The following is a 22,263-nucleotide window of genomic DNA, read 5'->3' as shown; positions in this document are numbered from 1 at the left end:
CAGAAACAGAATACAAAACATTACCAAAAATAACAAAGAGAAACCAGATAACTGGGAACTCCTAAAAATCAAACACCTATGCTCATCTAAAGACTTCACCAAAAGAGTAAAAAGACCACCTACAGATTGGGAAAAAATTTTCAGCTATGACATCTCCAACCAGCGCCTGATCTCTAAAATCTACATGATCCTGTTAAAACTCAACCACAAAAAGACAAACAACCCAATCAAAAAGTGGGCAAAGGATATGAACACACACTTCACTAAAGAAGATATTCAGGCAGCTAACAGATAGATGAGAAAATGTTCTCAATCATTAGCCATTAGAGAAATGCAAATTAAAACTAGGATGAGATTCCTTCTCACTCCAACAAGGCTGGCATTAATCCAAAAAACACAAAATAATAAATGTTGGAGAGGCTGCGGAGAGATTGGAACTCTTATACACTGCTTGTGGGAATGTAAAATGGTACAACCACTTTGGAAATCTATCTGGCGTTTTCTTAAAAAGTTAGAGATGGAACTACCATACAACCCAGAAATCCCACTCCTCGGAATATACCCTAGAGAAATAAGAGCCTTTACATGAACAGATATATGCACACCCATGTTTATTGCAGCTCTGTTTACAATAGCAAAAAGCTGGAAGCAACCAAGGTGTCCATCAACGGATGAATGGTTAAATAAAGTATGGTATATTCACACAACGGAATACTACGCATCGATAAAGAACAGTGATGAATCTGTGAAACATTTCATAACATGGAGGAACCTGGAAGGCATTATGCTGAGTGAAATTAGTCAGACGCAAAAGGACAAATATTGTATAAGACCACTATTATAAGATCTTGAGAAATAGTATAAACTGAGAAGAACACACACTTTTGTGGTTACGAGGAGGGGAGGGAGGGAGGGTGAGAGAGGGTTATTTACTGATTAGTTAGTAGATAAGAACTATTTTAGGCGAAGGGAAGGACAATACTCAATACACGGAAGGTCAGCTCAACTGGACTGGACCAAAAGCAAAGAAGTTTCCGGGATAAAATGAATGCTTCGAAGGTCAGTGGAGCAAGGGCGGGGGTTTGGGGACTATGGCTTAAGGGGACTTCTAAGTCAGTTGGCAAAATAACTCTATTATGAAAACATTCTGCATCCCACTTTGAAGTGTGCTGTCTGGGGTCTTAAATGCTAACAAGTGGCCATCTAAGATGCATCAATTGGTCTCAACCCACCTGGATCAAAGGAGAATGAAAAACACCAAGGTCACAAGATAATTATGAGCCCAAGAGACAGAAAGGGCCACATGAACTAGAGACTTACATCATTCTGAGACCAGAAGAACTAGTTGGTGCCCGGCCACAACCGATGACTGCCCTGACAGGGAGCACAACAGAGAACCCCTGAGGGAGCAGGAGAACAGTGGGATGCAGACCCCAAATTCTCATAAAAAGACCGGACTTAATGGTCTGACTGAGACTAGAAGAATCCCAGGGGTCGTGGTCCCCAAACCTTCTGCTGGCCCAGGACAGAAACCATTCCCGACGACAACTCATCAGACATGAAAGGGACTGGACAATGGGTTGGAGAGACATGCTGATGAAGAGTGAGCTACTTGTATCAGGTGGACACTTGAGACTGTGTTGGCATCTCCTGTCTGGAGGGGAGATGGGAGGGTAGAGAGGGTTAGAAACTGGCAAAACCATCATGAAAGGAGGGACTGGAAGGAGGGAGCAGGCTGAATCATTAGGGGGAGAGTAGGTGGGAGTATGGAGTAAGGTGTACATAAGCTTATATGTGACAGACTGACTTGATTCGTAAACTTCCACTTAAAGCACAATAAAAATTATTTAAAAAAAATTTAATACAACAAAGTATCAAAAACATAATGTCAAATAAAAAAAGCAAGCACAGAAAGATACATTAACGTATGATAACGATTACATAAACTTCAAAAAAACGAACATGAACTTCAGGTTCTTGGCTGGTTACCCGTGCAGATGTATGAGAGGAGAAGTAATCAGGGAGGGAAACATGGGCAACCTTGTTTGTAATATTCTATTTCTGAAGTTGGATGGCAAGTATAATACATAGTTTGTTGTAATAGTCTCTACCTATAACAAAAACTTAAAAATGAAGTTAGTGCTTTGAAGTAACTCAGAGGGCAAAGTTTTTTTTATTCAAGCTTAAGAAAAACAAAGGCATTTAACTTGGGGTAACCAGCTGTCCCACTTTGCTCGGGGATCTCCTGATTTTAGCACTGACAGTCACGCAGTCAGAGAAAACTCTAAGTTCCAGGCCAACCAAGATGATTGATACGTGTGACCTCAGCATATTTAGAAGTCCAAATGGTTGCCATTGGCGTATGTGTGTTGATTTTTTATTTAAGCTACCCAAAAGAATTATATTCTACTCGCTGCTCAGAAAAAAATCAAAACAAACATTTCTGTATTTTTTACAATGTACATATATTAAATTTGTATTATTTGAGAAAGACAGATAGTGAAAGGAAGGGAGGGGAAGGGAAAAAGGAAGAAAGGAATGAACGAAGGAACGAAGGAAGGGAGAAAGGAAAGAGAGAAGTAGACAAAATGTCGTCTAATTGACTGTCAATCCTGTAAGGTAATGTTATTTAGTTACATGCATTCCCTCCTAATGGAGTCAGCTTTGCTCTTCCCCACAATATGCTGGGGATGAATTCGGGATGGACTCGGGCTAAGGTACAAGGCCAGGAGTGGCATGAATGGGCTGGTGGCCAAGGATGAGGAACACCTTAGCAACAAGAAGAAAAACATCTAGGCCCGGGCATGAAGTCCCAGGGAACGCTGACTGCCTAAGCTCTTCAGAAAAAAAACAATAAGCCTCAGTCCCAGCTGGAACAGTATATAAGCTTGTGTCCCCTGCAAGGCAGTTGTGGAGTGCTGAACTGGTCCAGCCACTGCCCTGGGCCAACTATCCTGTAAGTAAAAACAGAAAAATCCTGTAAGTAAGCTCCCCAATAAACCACATGTCATGATCACTGGTTCCGGAGTCTTTCTTTGGTCTCTTGGAGACACAGCCGACCTTGGGTTCAGGTGCCGCTGGATTATTACAGAAATACCAAAACACTAAAATCAGTTTGTAGAACTTAGTGACGCACAATAAATATTTGTCAAATGAATTAGCCAACCCAAACAACCAGACCAGCACCAATTCCTTTGCTGAGCAAGAAGACAAAACAATAGCAAAAGATTTCAATGCTCCCTGGAAAGGACCTACCTGAACATACATCTTCAGAAGGTGACTGTGCATCTGGAGTTCCTCTGGTACCTGCACAGACTTTGCACCAATAAACCTCAGGAGCTCTAAGGGCACACCTGTGTTCCAGGTGGTAACGCAAGCTTCCGGCTGGACCAGGCCCCTCCAGTGTGCCTGCAGGTTAGTGGCAGGAGGGCTATAGTGGGCCATGTTAGTTAAATGATCATTTAACTTCGCATAGTAGGAGGCTTTTATTTCAGACACCTCCTCCTGGGTCATGAGGCCAGTGGCAATAAGATGCTCTGCATATGTGTCGGGGATGCTTTTTCGGGCTCTATCCAAGAAAGAGGAAAAAAAAATCAATCTCATCTGTAAAAACCTAGGAGGGAAAGGTACAGTCACTGTTAAGTGCATTGCAGAGCATCACTGCTACAAAAAGGCACTCACCAGGGTGGAAAACAACTTCTTCCAGGCAAGCAACAGAGAAAGCAAATTTATCTTTATAAGCTTTCATATGCATCCAGGTAGAAATAATTAGTAGTAGAGTTTTTCTGTGGATTGGGAACATTATTTACAAGACTGATCAACACTGTCTACCTACTCAGCACCTCTTTATTTAAAAAAGTATTGAACCCAAAGTTGCTGACATCTGTTTCTAGTTGCATTAAGAATCCCGTAGCTATACTAAGTGTCACCTGGATTTTGCAACACCAATAATAATGCCATGGTCTGCTCACGTATATCATTCTGTTTAACCCTAACAAAAATGACAAGTAGGCAGGATAGATTCTCAAAAATGCGGCAGTGAGGTTCATCAAGTCATTCAGCTGGTAAATTTGGAGCTAAACAGATTTGTTCTTCTCGGAGCAGAGCTCTTTCTGCTACTGATGACCAGAAAGGCTCACAAAGCGTCAAGTTTATTCCTTTGCTTTAATGTCTATCCAGGAAGAAATAAAATGGCAGGGGAGAGAGGGGGAGGTCTATTCTATTTTCTAGTATCTTAAAAAGAAACTTCCAAAATAGCACATTTCTTCCCTGTCAGGTTAACTTTCTGGATCAGTGCTGTCCAAGAGAAGCGTGATGCAAATTCCATAGGTAGTTTTAAATTTCCTGGTAGTCACAGTAGAAAAGGTAAAAAGAAACAGGGGGAATTAATTTTAGTAATAGATTTTTAAATATCATTATTTTAAAATTTTAACTCAATATATATAAAATATTATCATTTTAATATCTAATCCATGTAAAATCATTAATGAGGTATTTTACATTCATTTTTTCATACTGTATCTGAAATCTGGTGTGTCACTTACACATACACCACATCTCAGTTAGGACTAGATACATTTCTAGCGCTCAAAGGCCACACCTGGTTAGTGACTACTGTATTAGACAACACAGTGTCAATATTCATCAGGATTCCTCAGGTTACTTCTCTCCAAGGCACAAAGCAGCTCCATACGGACGTGAACCATGGAGGCTCTATTTCTAATCCTGTCAGTGTCACACTAAGTAGCTTTGGGCAAGGCTCTGCTAAGTCCTTGTACTTCAACTTTCCCTGGGCCTGCTAAGTGAAGTTAAGTTGCCCTTTCTCTATTTAATGAAGAAGCATGTAGAGTTTAAAGAACATGGAGAACTCTCCCGAGACCCATAGGGTGACCAACCATCCCACCTTTACCCAGACTGTTCTAGTTTTAGCACTGAATGTTTCATGTTCCAAGAAACCCTTCAGTCCCAGGCATAGTTGCGCCTCTACCGGCAAGCATTTAATGAAAATAATAATAGAAAGCACTACGAGTGAATGGGAGGGGAGCATTAAAGGAAGATTTATACTAGTACCTGATGATTTTGTACATGACTGGGTTGGTGAAAAAAGGTTCATCCAGCTCATTGTGGCCCCACTGCCTGTAGCATAGCAAATCAATAATCACATCTTTGCGGAACCGGCGTTGGTATTCAAAAGCTAGTTGCGTGGCACGGACCACTTCCTCTGGGCTATCTCCATTGACATGGATGATGGCACAGCCTACAAGCTTCCCTGAGGTAGAGAAGACCAAGATGAAGCAGGCTAGGTAACCCAGAACAACTTTAGCCCACCTCCAAGTCATGTCGCCTGCGTGGAAAGGAGAGCCCACATCTTCAGAGGTAGTTTGGCTTGGTTGTTAAGAACCTGAACTTTGGAGTCAAGCTGTCAAAAGTGTGTTCAAGTTCCAGCTCTGTGACTTACTGTGTGACCTTGGTAAAGTTATGAAAACTCATTCAATCTCAATCTCTTCATCTATAAAACTGAGGCAATAGGTCCTACCTCTTAGTGATGTTATATGAAGTTTAAATGAGATAATGTATATAAGGTGCTTAACAGTGACTAGTACATAATGGCTAATATTTATTCTGTTATTGTATTTATTATAGTAGTAATAAAATTACCATATTTTATGCAAATAATGTGTGCCTTCTACATTTGTTTGCTGATTGCTCCCTCCCCACAGGAGGTATTTTCATAAGCTTCACTATACCAATTTTTTTTTTTTACATGTTGCTGTAAAAAAAAAATCAGCATAGCACGTTTACAAAAATACCTCACAGGGGGAGGGAGCGGTTGGTAAACAACATAGAAAGTACACACGATTTGGGTAAAAATACAGTATAGTATATAAATATTTTATATTTATATATGGAGCCCTAGTGGGTCAGTGGTTAAGAGCTCGGCAGCTAACCAAAAGGTCAGCCATTCGAATCCACCAGCCTCTCCTTGGAAACTCTGTGGGGCAAGTCTACTCCGTCCTATAGGGTTGCTATGAGTCAGAATCAACTCAACAGCAAGGAGTTTGGTTTTTTGGTTTTATATATATATGCATGTATGTATATATACGTATTTATGTATGTATATATACGTATATACCTACATACATATATATATAGTATAGATTACTATTATTTTACCTCCTAAGATAAAGGGTCATGAAAGGATGCATCCTAGAAATAGATAGATTTTCTCCAAAGAGAAGGTCTAGAATGAATCTTAACTATCTCCATCAAACTAATCACAAAGGCTTCATACAGACATCCCCAAAAGGCATCTGGATAATAAAAGCCTGCCTTTGCACAAGTTGGAAACCCTGGTGGCATAGTGGTTAAGTGCTATGGCTGCTAACCAAAGGGTCAGCAGTTTGAATCTGCCAGGTGCTCCTTAGAAACTCTACGGGGCAGTTCTACTCTGTCCTATAGGGTTGCTATGAGTCAGAATCAACTCAACAGCAAGGAGTTTGGTTTTTTGGTTTTATACATATATGCATGTATGTATATATACGTATTTATGTATGTATATATACGTATATACCTACATACATATATATATAGTATAGATTACTATTATTTTACCTCCTAAGATAAAGGGTCATGAAAGGATGCATCCTAGAAATAGATAGATTTTCTCCAAAGAGAAGGTCTAGAATGAATCTTAACTATCTCCATCAAACTAATCACAAAGGCTTCATACAGACATCCCCAAAAGGCATCTGGATAATAAAAGCCTGCCTTTGCACAAGTTGGAAACTCTGGTGGCATAGTGGTTAAGTGCTATGGCTGCTAACCAAAGGGTCAGCAGTTTGAATCTGCCAGGTGCTCCTTAGAAACTCTACGGGGCAGTTCTACTCTGTCCTACAGGGTCGCTATGAGTCGGAATCAACTCAACCACAATGCATTTGGTTTTTTTGGTTTTGTACAAGTTGACTTTGATTCTTCACGCTTTCCAACCAAATTTAGTAGTTGAATATATCCTTTTTGACTAAGATTCTGGGCACTTCAAGTTTCAATATCCTAAAGACAATATACTGTTGTACTATTCTGATCTGTGGTTTCTATCAAATTATTCAACTGGTTGCTTAGTCAATTTGAGATTGCACCTTCTAAGTTCCATTCTTTTCTTATCCCTTGGATCACACGCAGACTTTAAAAGGAATATTAAATACAATATTGGCAATACTGGGATAGCCAATGAGGCACACTGCTCTGCGTGAATTAGAAGCTTCTCTAGGAATTCCTTGTCTGATTTTGCAACATCAACTGCTCCCTGTGTTACATACCAATATCACTACAGTATAAGGACGACCGTCCTCTCTCTGCTGGAGTGGTGTAACCCAGCTGGTTATTGACAATCAAGTGGAAACTCCCACCAATTCTGAAATGTGGCAGGTTGGAGAGTGTAAATGTTTCGGGAACAATCCCTTGACCGCAGAAAGAAGCATCACCATGAACCTAAATCATGGGTAAAAAAGAAAGAACATAATTTAGGTTTTCCTACTGGAATAAACTGTTTTAAGATACTAAAAAGGATTAAAAACAACCACCCTCTCACTACTCCCCTGTCCTAAATTTTGCTAGTTATGGATCTTCTAGAATACTTGGGCTGATCTCAAAAAGCATCTTTCAAAGATGGTAAATCAGTCCTTTTCCTCTTGCAGGCACGACCAGTTGATCCATTCCTTTTCCCCATATCATCACCTGTCCTCAGTACTTAAGCGAACATTCCAGTATATACAGTAACACCACAGAAGGAGGGGCTGTTGGGGGCACAGAGAGAAAATCAGCTCTGGTAAAGTCTTCATGAAAACAGCTTGCAAGACACAAAGGAACAGTGCAGCGCACAAACCTTGAACTCTTCCTTCTGCCCCAATCATCTTGCCCCCCTGAAAAGAGACGGCCTGTAGCTCACATCACTTAATCCTCACTAGGTGAGGTGAACACCAGGGAGAGTAAAGTGACTGCAAAGACACAGAGGTGAGGGAGATAAATATATCATAGGTATTTTAAGTTAAGGTGGCCTTGAGGAAAAATAAAGTTAATGATTATGACAGAACATCCATAATGTGCTATTTGGCACAAATTAGACTGATTGGGCATGGAGAACAAAGGAAAAGAAAGAACCAATGATTGCTCCAAAATTTAGCGCCTGGAAGACAGTGAAAATGGTGTTGATGAGGTTTCTATCTGTAACTAGTGTAAACTTGAGACTCTTTTATTGCCCAATCCCAGCACAGTTCCACTTGTAGTAGCAATAGTTTGATACCCACTGTAATTGAAAATCAAGAAAATGCAGAGATTCAATTCATAATGCACAGCAAAACATTCTAAAGTCCTCTAGCCTCATTTGTTCGAACCTACTAGCTGATCAGTGGGAGAAAGATTTGCCAGTCTGTTTCCTAACGATGCATAGCCTTGGAATCCCTATGGGACAGTTCTCCTCTGTCCTATAGGATCACCAGGACTCAGAATCACTTAATGGCAAAGGGCGTAGGTATGACTGGAGTCCCTGGTTGGTGCAAATGGTTAACACGCTTAACCGCTAATTGACAGGTTGGAGGGTCAAGTCCACCAAGAAATGCCTCAGGAGAAAGTCCTGGTGATCTACTTCCAAAAACATCAGCCACCGAAAACCCTACGGAGCACAGTTCTACTCTGACACACATGGGGTGGCCATGAGTCAGGATTAACTTAACGATGACTGGTTTCATAGGGATGACTGACAGTTTGGAGTTTCTATGCCTCGTATAGTATCTATGCCTATAGGGTCGCTATGAGTCTGAATCGACTCCATGGCAAAGGGCTTCATTTGGTTTTTTACATATATATGGTGTTCTATTGTTTACACAGCTCCATACATATAGGGTTGCTATGAGTTGGAATCTGCTCCATGGCAACTGTTTGTTTTTTGTGTTTTTTTTTTAATACACTATCTCCATTAACCCACTGAACAACCTACTGAGGCAGCCAGATAAGGAAGTCACTGTGATCTCTTTTACAGATAAGGAAACAAAGGCTCAGAAGGATTATATATTTTGCATGGCTTAGACTAGATGCTAGATATTCTGATGCCTCAGTTAACTGCTTTTTCTACTTAACCACCATATGTCTCCACCTTCTAAACATTTGATGCCCTTCTTCTGGGTTGAACACCTCATATACATGTTCTCATTTATTCCTCAGACACTGAGGAGTGGAATATATTGCCATTTTACCTGAGGCTCAGAGAACCTAAGTAACAGAGCCAAGCTCACTGAGGTAGAAAGCAGCAGAGGCAGGTCTGCTTGGCTCCATGTTTTTTCTATACCATACTAGTAGTGAAAAGTCCAACACCCAGACCTCACAGGGCCAAGGAGTTCCTGATATCCAAACTGTTTTATTTTCTTGCTGATGAGATTTCTTATGGGGAATGATGTAAAAAAAAAAAAAGGAACCCTGGTGGTGCAATGATTAAGCACTTGGGTGCTAACCGAAAGGTCTGTGGTTCGAAACCACCAGCAGCTCCAAGGGAAAAAACACCTGGCGACCTGCTCCCTTAAAGGTTACAGCCTAGGAAACCCAATGGGGCAGTTCTACTCTGTCCTATAGGGTCACTATGGGTCGGAATCGACTTGACAGCACACAACAACAGTGTCATGGATTGAATATGTCCCCCCCAAAATGGGTGTATTAACTTGCTTAGGCTATGATTCCCAGAATTCTGTGGTTGTCCTCCATTTTGTGACTGTAATTTTACATTAAAGAGGATTAGAGTGGGACTGTCATACCCTTACCAGGTCACACCCCTGAGCCAATATAAAGAGAGTTTCCCTGTGGTGTGGCCTGCACCCTGAAAGTAAGCAGAGAGCTGGGAACCTCATACCACCAAGAAACCAGTGCCAGGAGCAGAGCACGTCCTTTGGACCTGAGGTTCCTGCACTGAGATGCCCCCAGACCAAGAGAAGACTGATGACAAGAACCTTCCTCCAGAGTCAACAGAGAGAGAAAGACCTCCCCTGGATCCGTCGCCCTGAATTTGGACTTGTAGCCTACTGGACTGTGAGAGAATAAACTTCTCTTTGCTAAAGCCATCGACTTGTGACATTTCTGTGGCAGCACTACATGACTAAGACAAACAGCAACAATGATGTAAAGGATCAGTAAAGCAATGAAGAGAGCATGTCTGCCTCTTCTGTTCCTTGTAAAAAATGTTATAGTAGTGGCTTTGCTCGTTTTATCTGATAAGAACATGACATCGTTTCACAACTTGCAACATATTTGCAGGGTCTTAGGATTCTTGGCATTAAGGCATGCATGTGTTTGTTATCTGCTCATTTTATTTTCCTTCTTAAATCAAAAGAGAAACCACTACACTATGCCCTATAAAACTTTGTGGGAGTAGGGGGCCATTTGCGCAAACACATGGTTGGTCAACCAAACACACACAGAAGATCACAATTGAGAATTCACTTTTGCCAGGTCCAAGACCAAGATAAACAGATGACAGGCAGAAAAAGTAACAGCAGTAATCTTATTAACTGTGATTTTACAGGTTCCACATTTAGAGTTCCCACAAGAAAGAAGAATGGTGTTTGGGAACAAAAAGCAAGACATGTACAGACATAGTAGGGAAAAATATATCTAGAATACAAAGTAGACAAAGGAGGGCAAGAGTTTTCATAGCTTTAAAAGAAAACGCCATTTTCATCTCTTACTTCCGAAGCTAATGTTAAGATCTGCTTAACGTATTGGGTAAATACGAATAACTAAAATACTTCAGATTATCATGAAGTAAGACAAGTGAGAGGTAAAGCGAATGTCTGGCTAATGATTTGAAAATTTCTGTTTTGAAATACCATATCACAATCAAATTCAATGATGTCTACTCCCAATTTATATACTACAAGTTTCTGGCCCATGAAAAATGAACATGAATAGGATAATGTGGTTATTTGTATACTTAGCAGAATATTCTATTGCCTTAAAGATTTATCTATTTCAGTTGGGTTTGAAGACTCAATCACTGATTGTCATCTGAAGTGATTTTCCTATGTGTTGAAAATCCTACCCTGCGACGGCAGTGGGTTTTGGCTTATGATGTTAATGAGGTGGTATTACTGGCAGTTATATTAATTAGGCAGGACTCAATCTTCAAGATTAGGTTGTGTTTTAAGCCAGTCTCTTTGGAGATATAAAAAAGAGATGTGAGCAGAGAGACAAGGGGACCTCATGCCACCAAGAAGCAAGAGCCAGGTGAATAGAGCCCCAGGGTCACTGCTCTGAGAGGCTCCACGTCCAGGGAAGATTGACCTTCCCCTAGAACCAACAGAGAAAGAAAGCCTTCCCCTGGAGCTGGTGCCTTGGATTCGGATTTCTAGCCTACTAGATTGTGAGAAAACAAACTTCTGTTGAAGACATCCACTTGTGGTATTTCTGTTATAGCAGCACTAGATAACTAAGACACTGATATTCAGGATGGATTATTCCCTAGTAGTGAAAGATTTATATTTAAATGAGTACTCGAAGAAGAGAATGTGACCCACAGTCCAAATCTCTAAAAAATGCTTGTCAAGTTAGCAAAAATTGGGGGTTGAGGGTAGGAGCCACATAATTATTTGTATTGTTTGCCTTCACGTCAAAAATCTTCATTTTAAAACAAACTAAATCCACAATCGGTGGCCTTGTTAGATATATGAACACCATGCAGTTTCCTAGTGGGGCATACTTTCAGAGCAGCAAGACATCTGTCATTATAATGCCCTCATAATTAATACATAACTCAAGAAAGAAAAAAAGATAGAGAAAACCCCAGTCTAAAGTCAGCAGCCTTAAACCTAGACCTCATATCTACTATTAATTTTTAAAATGACCCCAGAATCTTCTTTTCCCATATGTTCATCTTGGTTTCATCTCGAATATCTGCAATCTCTTTTCAGACCTACTAACCTTGACATTCTTTCTTCCCAGTTTTCCCAACCTCTCGCCTCACTCTCTGCAGCTACAAGTACCTGTAAACAAATGACTTTGTCCCCCGGCTGAGCTGAACTGTCCGGAGAGTAGTCCCCATCCTGTCGAGACTGTTGCCTTCCTCGAGTTTTCCCGACAGCCACGGGGTTAACAGCTTCGAGGTGTGAGGGATTAGGCAGCATTGTCACATGGAGGGGATGGTGTGCACCAAAGTCCAGGTCAACAGAAGAGGTCAGGTGAGACAGGACATCTCCAGTGGCTGAGAAATCTTTTGGAAATTCACTTAAGCCTCGCATTTTGCGGAACATCAGCTATTTTATGAATAGATATAAAAGAAAAGAATATTTTATCACACTAAAGACTAAGGAAGAGGTGGTTGTTCTAAACCATACAATAAAAAAGAAAATAGTTGCTTTACAACTATTATTACCAGTTGCTGTCAAATTGATTTGGACTCCCGGCAACTTCATGTATATGTAAGTAGAACTGCTTCATAGGGTTCTCAATTGCTGATTTTTTAGAAGTAGATCACCAGGCCTTTCTTCCAAGGTGCCTTTGGGTAGACTCAAACCTCCAACCTATCAGTTAGCAGCCAAGAGTGTTAACCATTTGCACCACCCAGAAACTCCCTATAACTGTGCTTATCTTTAAATAATGCATGTTATAAGCACGCATTATTTAAAGATAAGCACGAATTTCTAACTGCTCAACTGCATAGAATATTTGGAGATCTTCAGAATGAAATGAAGTACCAACATTTCAAGAGAGATATAACATGATACAAATATTAAGTTACTTCTGACTTGGAATAAGGAAAATCTTTTAAGAACTTTGTCTTAATCTGTTTAAGGTTAGAGAGGAAAATAATAGAATAGAAACTTAATATTTAATCCATTTGGACAGGTGGTCAAGTATACTGCTTAGCTCAAGTCTGATATAAATAACTGTACTGTCCAATTCTCAGAATACTTTTCTGTATACATCCTCTCCCTTAATTTTCACAATCTTCTATGAGATAGGTATTTTTACCTTATTTAGAAATGGACAAACAAGAGAAGTAAATTGTTAAATGTCTTTGGCTAATAACTAATAAAGGATCTCAAACAAAAATATTTACCAAAAATGGTGTTTTTTTCTAAATTATCCAAATTAACTGAATGACCCAACAGCCTCTCATTGACTTATCTGCAAATAGGAACATACATACTTACATAGTATGAGTACATGGGTGTCTCTCAAAAATACAAAAATTTACAGTAATCTCTACCTCTTTACTTAGTTTTTTGCCTGGAATATTTTTAAAAAGAAAATTTTGGTTTAAGAATTTCTGCATGTATTTCAGCATATACCTCCATTTGTCAATTTTTTTGATTCTCCCATATTCTACCTTTCTAAGGTTCTTCTCTTTTAAAAGCTGATTATCAGCCTCTTAACGCAGTCCCTTGGAGCCCTGGTGGCACAGTAGTTAAGAGCTCGGCTGCTAACCAAAAGGTAAGCAGTTTGAACCCACCAGTCATTCCTTGGAAACCCTATGGGGCAGTTCTACTCTGTCCTATACAGTTGCTATGAGTCAGAATTGACTCAGTGGCAAAGGGTTTGGTTTGTTTTGGTTTGGGTGATGCAAATAGTTAATGTGCTTGGTTGCTAACCAAAAGGTTAGAGTTCAAGTCTACGAGCAGCACCTTGGATGAAAGGCCTGGTGATCTACTTCCAAACAATTAGCCACTGAAAACCCTATGAAGCACATGACACACATGAGTTGGAGCCGACTCAACAGCAATTGTGTTTTGTTTTTTGTTTTTAACAACAGAAAAATTGAAGTATGAGTAGTAGTGACAGATTTTGGTCCTTAGACATGACATCACATATATTTTCTAATGGTCTTATGGCTAATATTTCCTTCCATAGGACTTGTGCATTCTAACTTTGACTGGCCCTTTAACATTTATAATTGTTTTTTACATCCTGCCCTAGAACATTAGTGAGGTTAACCCATGCATAATGGTCACAACTAAATGTCAGGTCTCACTGATGGTCCCTAGTATAAAATCTTCATTCCTGAATACCAAGTCTTTTGAGATACTTACAAAGCAGCTGAATTGAACCGAATGGGAATACCAAGATTCGGTTACTTATAAAAGCACTCACTTGGGTAGACTCTTGAGAAAACAATGTCTTATTAGTTTTAGTGTATTGACTAAATATTAACTCTGCAAATAAATGGACCTATGACTTCTTAGGGGTAAAATTGCACAGATCTTTGTGTTCATTTCAACAACTTTTATTAAATAAGAAAACGTGCATCTGCTAACAGAATTTATCTCTTGCATCACCCTTGAAAAACACCCTTTAACTTTTAAATGTAAAGAATCCATGCAAGAATATGGAGAAAATCAACTAAATACCATTTCTATCCGAAGCATTAAGTTCGATCAGTTAACTAAGCTATCTCCTGGACCTTTGGCTCGTATGCTTAGCTGGCTTTCTAAAAGGAAGAATTATCATTGTTTTTATTCTGAAATGGTTAATTGTTCATTGCTAGTGAGAAACAGGGAAAGTGCCTTACCTCCGGAGGGAGTTGCAGGAGGCCTGTCAATAAATTAAGCCTCCCTCTGTGGGGCATCCCAATAATAACATCGGTTATTCCACTGTAGGCTGACATTTTCAGTAACTCATGGAAAAAGCCCATCATGCTTTCAGCCCCTTCACCTCCATATCGCTTCACAGTGGCAAACTTGGTAGCCAAAAAGTGGTCAAACTCCTATGGAACATCACAGCAGACACTTTAGTTACAAGAAGATAGCTGACTACTCCAGTAAAATACAGACAAGTTTATGTATGTTTTAAGAAGATACGACACTACTTCAAGTGGCTTGAGCAATGCCCCTTTGCTATATATCCCAGAGACGGACATAGTAATACAGAGCACAGTAGGAAAAACTTTGCAGAGGACACTAGACAAAAGTGTGGGATACAAGGAGAATAACCTGGATGGTAGAATAATTTACTCAAAAAGGAACCCCATTTGAAGGCTTTTTCTTCCAGTAAAAGAGCTGACCTCAGATTGTACTGCCTCACCTGGTCAGTTTTACTACAGGGCTCTACAGAGCTATTTAATCAAGGTTGCAAACTATACCAACTGGGAAATGGCACCTTATCATCTAAGAATGCCTGAGTCCTGATCATAGCCCTAACTGAGATTGGATTCCATTAATTTTTATTGACAGTCTCTTCCATACATAGTCCTTTCGATCACTTCAGGTAATAAAAAGAGAAGTCAGATCTTAAGGATTTTGTAGTTTTCTGTAGAATGAATAGATAAATGCATAAAAGGTATTTTGACTGAGGAGAACCAACAGCTCATTTGTTTGAGGTTCTACTCTTTTCTACTCAGAATGAAGTGGTATGTGTGTTACATTGTCTGTTGTGTCGAGGGAATGGTGGGGCTAAGTTCAGAGAGTTTGTGCCTTAATTCCCTTTCTTCAATATTTATATCTTTGTAGAATATGAGCTGATCTATTCCATCAATATTAGCCATTACTTTGTGAACTTTCACTTAAAGCAAAATAAAAATTAAAAAAAAAAATTATCCATTACTTTTATACCTGAGATTCCAGCATTAGTTTTGACAGATATTTTCGCTCTTCAGTGGTAAATGTTTCCTTTTTCAGCTCCTCAAATCGCTTCGCAAACCAGTGTTTCTCCTCCTGGCTCTGAAGCTGAGAGGTTTCAATAGAAACTTGTCCACAGTAGATTAGGTTAAGATAGACTAATACTTCCTCAAGAGAAGCCTCTTCCTTCCCCATGTTCAATAATCCTATAAAACAGAATCAAAGGGATCATTTTAAAGAATAACCAACCATGTAGAAAACAAATATTAGAACACACCAAAATAAAAGTTTCAATTCAGGGAATTTCATTCCTAATAACTAGGGTCATTATCAATGCTTATCTTGATTTTTCTAAAGGCAAAACTAAAAATATGGCCAAAGGCCACAAAGTAGTAAAACTAGGAAGGAAAAAAAAATTTTTTTAACAAGAACACAACCGTGTTGTTTTATGCCAAGTTTTAATTCTACAGTAATTTCAAACTAAAATTTGAAACCTATATTCATCTGCTTTATAGCTAAAAATCATACATTCTACCTTTAGCTGAAACACTTATCTACCAAAATATTCAAATCTTACTAATATCTACAAATCAATGTCTATCATTGAACAGTTGATCTTAGTGTGAATTTAAACGTAAATTAATGTTAATATCAAAGCAACATTTTAAGGTAAAAGGAAATGTACCTGAATCTCAGCCAAATAAAAGGAAGGGTTGTATGACAGTTCATTAGCTCAGCACCAAATCAGTTATCAGTCATCAGTCACTTCTCTAATCCTACAACATGGATCTAACAAACCAACACTTACTTTATATTGCTTATGGTTTCTTACAATAAGCTTTAGCTCTTTGATATTGATTGACCATTCAATTGTAAAAATTGCTTTGGGTTTCTCATATTTTCTGTTTATTTTTATGAATTATATGTATTTCAAAACCCTTAAAAAAAGAGGATATAGAGATATGTAGTTATAGATAAACAGTAGTTTAGCTATACAAAGTTAAAGATAACTTTGTTCATCCCGTAAACAGGTCTGGAGTATTCATTCACGCCAGGAACTGTGTTAGCACTGAGTGTACAAACATGACTAAGAAACAGTCTTTTCCCTCAAGGAAAATCATAGCCTTACAGGAGAAGAAAGATTTAGAGACAAATAACAACAATATGTCATATACCAACCAAAACAAACCCATTGCCATCGAGTCGATTCCAACTCATAGTGACCCTATAGACTGGTGGTTTCTTCCAGTAAGAAGAATGTACTTTGCGTTAAGTACCTTCATGTCTCAGTCAAATGCTGAATGGAGGATTTGAAAATATTTTTAAGGTAGTTTTATTCTGATGTCAAGTTAAATGTTTTGTTTGTTTTGGTAAATGTGCTATTGTTGAGGGTTGCCTACAGTACTGTGAGAGCATAGATGAAGGAATATTGAAGTCTACCTTGGCAAGCTACTTGGCAAGCTTCACAGAGCAGGATGGTTGCTACATCTTACCCCTTGAAGAGGATCCCACAAAAGAGATGAAAAAGATCTCAAAGGTAGAGGAGGAAGGACAGGAAAGAGGAGTGTTATGGGAACCAAGACTACCCAAATTCTTCTCCAAGACTGTTGAGTGTTATGTGTGTGTGGTTGTGGGGTGGGGAGGAGAGTGGGATGAGCAGGCTGGTGTCCTAAGAAATCAAAGGAGAATGTTCTCAAATGCGAGCTTGGAATAGTTCAAAATATTAAATACAAAAGGGCAGCAGGGCAGAAAGGTAATTTCAAAAAAAAGAAAAAAATCAGTTTAAGTCTGGTCAGCAAGAGCAGTGAGCACGTTCTCATGGTCTGACAGAAAGCATGTTCAAAAAAGTGGAAGAAAGTCACTTTTTATAGGACACTAAAGAAGGAAATGATCAGCCATTTGTAGTGCCACTAAAATAAATCAAATAAGGGCTAAAATTTTCTATTTGATTTGGCAGTTAAGTGGACTGGTAAAATCTGCAAGAGAAATTTCAGTAGACCAGTAGAGGAAAAGGGAGATCAAAGTTGGTATAATAGTAAATTAAAAACCCTTTGCTGTTGAGTTGATTCGGACTCATAGCGACACTATTGGACATAGTAGAACTGCCCCATATGGTTTCCAATGACCAGCTGGTGGATTCCAACTGCCAACCTTTTGGTTAGCAGCCAGACAATTAACCACTGAGCCATAAATCAGAGGTAAGGAAATAGGAACAATTTCCACAGGCTATTCAAGAATCTTGGCTAGAAAAGTAAGAAGAATTAAAGGCAGTAGTTAAAAAGGGGGAGGGATGAAGAAAGGATCTTAAAGATGTAAAAACCTTGACTTTATATGCTGAAAAGAAGAAGCCTGTGGAGAAGAGGAGTTGAAGAGAAGATAATTCATGAACTGAGATCCCAGAGGAGGCAAAGGGAGCAAGAACCATAGGTTGGTAGAAGGATTAGCCAAGGATAAGCTAAGAGATACTTCTTCCTCAAGGAAGGTGAAAGAGTTGTGGCTGGGTCTAGAATTAGATAACCTTGTAAGTCAGGGAGCAAAAGTGGTTCCTATCAGTGAAGTAGGAGGATGAGGGTGAGGGCAGAAGGGCAGGCATCATTTTAAGAGGGCAGAAGGAGTAGGGATATTTCAAGATGAGTCTTAATGGGATATGACTAAGGATGAATCAAAGGATAGCTGGGTGGCATTAACAGGACTGGTTGAAATCGCGAACCTGGAGTGGAACCATGGTTGCATGGATCAATCACGCTTAGTTCACTAGAAAGCCTGAAAAATCCATATCTTTGTACTATTACCATTGAAAACTTGTTGTACAAATGCAAGAAAGTTGAGGGTGGTAGTGAAACTGGTTGAAATGACGTGGCTTATATCGGGAAGCAAAGGAGGAAAAGCCAGAAAGGAATTGGTTAACTGGGAAAAAATGGAGAAGCTAAAGAACCAGGGGTCAGACTGAGCTCAAAGCTCAATGGTAGTAGGCCTGGTAAAGTAAAGTAGCTGGAAGGATGGATTAATTACGGTAAGAGTGTTAAATATTGTAATTAAGATTTCAGAGACATAGCAGCTAAAGTGGATTGTAGGTGATGGTCTTGGACTAAAGAAAGCCACAGTGGTAGACTGTGTTGTCACATGAAGTGCTGATGTGGATGTTCAAGTCTCCCAAGTAATGGCAAGAGTTGTCATGAAGAGGAAGATTGAGTCAGATAACAGATGGAATGAACTGGAGGTCAGTAGTCACTGCAGTAAGGCAAAAGAAGGTATAGCCATACAGCATGAGTTGTAAAGCAGGAGGAATTTCTCTTAGAAGGTGGGAGGAAGTAGCCATGTAGGGCTTTCTCTATCCTTCCTCCTCCCCTGAGACTTGAAATACCTCAAAGAGAGAAAATAGGCAGCTTCTACTTGAAAGCTGCAAAGGAACAGGGAACTTTAAGAAACTTGAACTTTCAGGCTGCAGTTAAGAGAGAAACATTGATGGGATGTTGTGTAAATAGGTCGAGGATGGGAGGGTGCAATGGAATGGAGTTCCAAAGGACACGATAAAGAGCTGGGGAGATAACAGTGGGAGGAAGATGAACTAAAGGAGAAGAATCATATCAGCAGATCAGAGATGTCAGATGACCAAGGATTTAACATTTTGAGTAGTGACTAAGACAACATATACACACACAACCTTAACTCTAAATGTCTTCTGGCATTAACTCAGTATATATACACTTCAAATTTTCATTCAACTGTCCCTGCCCTTAATACATATGTAATTAACTACTACTCAATATATATATAACATTTTATAGATCACAAAATGTCTTCACACATATTTTAATTTTGGCAGAATTTTCTTTTTCAAAGATTGAATATTCCAAAAGTGGCTTCAACTCTATTTCTTATCCCACATGTTTTTCCAGAGCCTTGCCACTCTCCCACCACAAGTGGTGTCTTTATCCCCTCCCCTTGAACCTAGGCAGCCTCTGTAACTGCCTTGACTAGTAGAGTTTGGCAGAAGTGACACCATGTGACTCTCAAGGCTAGGTCATAAAAAGTGATATACAGTTTCTGCCTGGCTCCCTTTGTACAGACACATACCTTTCGAGTCCTGAGAGCCATCATATAAGAAGTCTGGCTACTTTGAAGCCACCAAGCTGGAGAAACCATGTGGAGAGACTACACAGGCATAGAGAGAAATACCTAAGGAGCTGAATTCCAGCCCCAGCTGTTTGAGTCATAGACCCCAGACATGTGAGTGACTGAATCTTTAAACGACTCCAGCCTGACCATTGTTTCACTGGAACTTCATGAGAGACCCCAGCTGAGAATGACCTGCCTGGGTTCAGTCAATCCCCAGAACCATAACAGATAATAAAGTGTTGTGCTTTTAAAGCCACTGTTCTTTGGTAAACCAAAAACCCAGTGCTGTCCAGTCGATTCTGACTCATAATGACCTTATAGGACAGAGTAGAACTGCCCCGTAGAGTTTCCAAGGAGCACCTGGCAGATTCAAACTGCCGACCCTCTGGTTAGCATCTGTAGCACTTAACCATTATGCCACCAGGGTCTCCTGTTCTATGGTAGTTTATAAATTTATAAACAATAAATAGCCAGGATATTACTAATTGATAAATAACCAGAATTTGACATTTCCAAGATTACCTTTAAGAAGTAACATGAGGCAGGACCCCAAGATCATGATTGGTGATGCAGGCCCAACTTTATTGGAGTTCCCAGGTTAGGAAAAGTAGAAAGTTATGGGCAAGAACACAGGTTGTAGTAAAGAAGAGAGGCTTTGAAAGTAGTCAGACCTGGGTTGTCATCATTCCACCTCTGCCACTTTCTAGCTACAAGTTATTTAAATTCTCAGTATCTCCATTAAGATGGTAGTAACAACTTTCGGGGGTGGTTGCAAGAATGTATTAACATATAAAGTGTATGGCTCATGTTGTTGTTATTGTTGGGTGCCGTTGAGTCAATTTTGACTTAGCAAAATACCATGTGACAGAGTAGAACTGCCCCATAGGGTTTTCTAGGCTACTACTATATATAACATTTTATAGATCTTTATGGGAGCAGATTGTCAGGTCTTTCTCCCATGGAGCCACTTGGTGGGTTAGAACTGCTAACCTTCCGGTTAGCAGCTGAGCACTTAGCCATTGTGCCACCAGGGCTCCTCTGGCACATACAGGAGCTCAATAAGTTTTGAACACAAGAAACAAGCCCTCTCAGAAGACCACTCTAGTGCCTCAAGACTCCTCCTCCCTGACAGCACTTGAAACATGCTCCTCATTGTCTCCTCAGAGAAGCCTCAGCTCCGGTGGGCATGCAGCTTCTTCAAGAACGGAGAACGGAGCTTGTTATGGATTGAGCTGTGTCTCCCAAAAACATATGTTGAAGTCCCAGTACCTGTGAGCATGACTTTTTGGAAACAGGGTTTTTAAACGTGCTATCAGTTAGGTTAACACGAAGTCATACTGGAGTAGGGTACAGGCACAGCAGAAAGAGGGCCATATCACTATGGAGGCAGAGATTAGAATTATGCTGCAGCTACAAGCCAGGGAATGCCTGGGGCTACCAGAAGCTGCCAGAGACAAGAAAGGATCTTCCCCTAGAGCCTTCAGAGAGAGCAAGGTCCTGCTGGCACCCTGAATTCAAACTTCTTGCCTCCAGAACTACAAAAGAATAAATTTCTTGTCATTTTTAAGCAACCCACTTTCTGGTACTTTGTTATGACAGTCCAAAGATACTGATTCCCAGCTCACATTGGCAGTTCTCTGCTCCCACCATGGCTGTTAATGAGCTTTACCTGTGGTATTAAAGGGTCCTTGAAGGGTCTCCACAAGACCTTGAATTTCAGGGACATTCTCCAGCAGGGCTTGTCCCGTAAAGAGAGGGTTGATTTTGGCAGCTTTATGACCATGTTCACGATATACTGTAACCAATCTGGCAAGGCCATGATCAACTAATTCAGGGGAAAACAAAACAACACAAACAGTTTAGGAAATGCCCACAAGTGCAAAATCAGCTTTTGAAAGAAGGCTTTGTGGCTTTAGACATTTTTTATGCATTGTTCCTGCCCACTACATCTGCCATTGATTTTCAGGTTTAAAGACTATCAGAATCTCGGTAAACATATGGATTTACTTAAATTTATCTTGTGATAGCTGAAGCTACTGGAAGGAAAAAAAAAAAAAAGGAAATAGAACAGCAGGCACATTTGTAAAAAACAGCTATGTAGATGGATAAGCATTAGAAATACCCCCAAAACTGAAAATATTGCTAAAATGCTGAGATTATGCATAACTATAGTTTTTTCCTGAAATATTTTCATATTTTATATCTTGTATCTTACATAAAAATAAAAATTTGTAGGTAGAACTACAAAATCAACTTTTCATTTCCTCCCTTATGTCTCAAAGACCCCAGGTACACAGTTATTTTATAACTCATAAAAGATTAGGAAAAGATTTTAGAGATTATTTAGTCACTCATATAACACCAAAAAAAAAAATACCCTTTATAAAATCCCAGATGAGTGACTGCCTGGACTCCACTTAAATGGAAGTCATTATCTTTCAATAAACCCAATCCTATCTTAGACTATTTTGTTGTCGTTATTGTTAGGTGCCATCAAGTTGGTTCTGACTCATGGTGACCCTATGTACAACAGAATGAAACACTGCCCCATCCT

At 39.7% G+C, this 22,263-nt stretch overlaps 1 protein-coding gene across 1 annotated transcript in view; it reads right to left on the bottom strand.

Annotated features, from left to right (window-relative positions):
* Window positions 1-22,263, bottom strand: part of DHTKD1 (dehydrogenase E1 and transketolase domain containing 1) — an 83,973-nt gene that overhangs the window by 39,728 nt on the left and 21,982 nt on the right. The window contains exons 2-8 of the mRNA XM_023548919.2: window positions 21,379-21,534; window positions 15,585-15,796; window positions 14,546-14,740; window positions 12,021-12,290; window positions 7,317-7,488; window positions 5,071-5,269; window positions 3,256-3,568 (exon numbers count right to left, since the gene is read on the bottom strand). Of these exons, the coding sequence (XP_023404687.1) occupies window positions 3,256-3,568; window positions 5,071-5,269; window positions 7,317-7,488; window positions 12,021-12,290; window positions 14,546-14,740; window positions 15,585-15,796; window positions 21,379-21,534 (1,517 nt within the window). The remainder of the gene's footprint in view (window positions 1-3,255; window positions 3,569-5,070; window positions 5,270-7,316; window positions 7,489-12,020; window positions 12,291-14,545; window positions 14,741-15,584; window positions 15,797-21,378; window positions 21,535-22,263) is intronic.

This window comes from Loxodonta africana, chromosome 4, assembly GCF_030014295.1.
Source record: "Loxodonta africana isolate mLoxAfr1 chromosome 4, mLoxAfr1.hap2, whole genome shotgun sequence".
NCBI lineage: Eukaryota > Metazoa > Chordata > Mammalia > Proboscidea > Elephantidae > Loxodonta > Loxodonta africana.
This window is presented reverse-complemented; position numbering and strand designations above follow the sequence as displayed.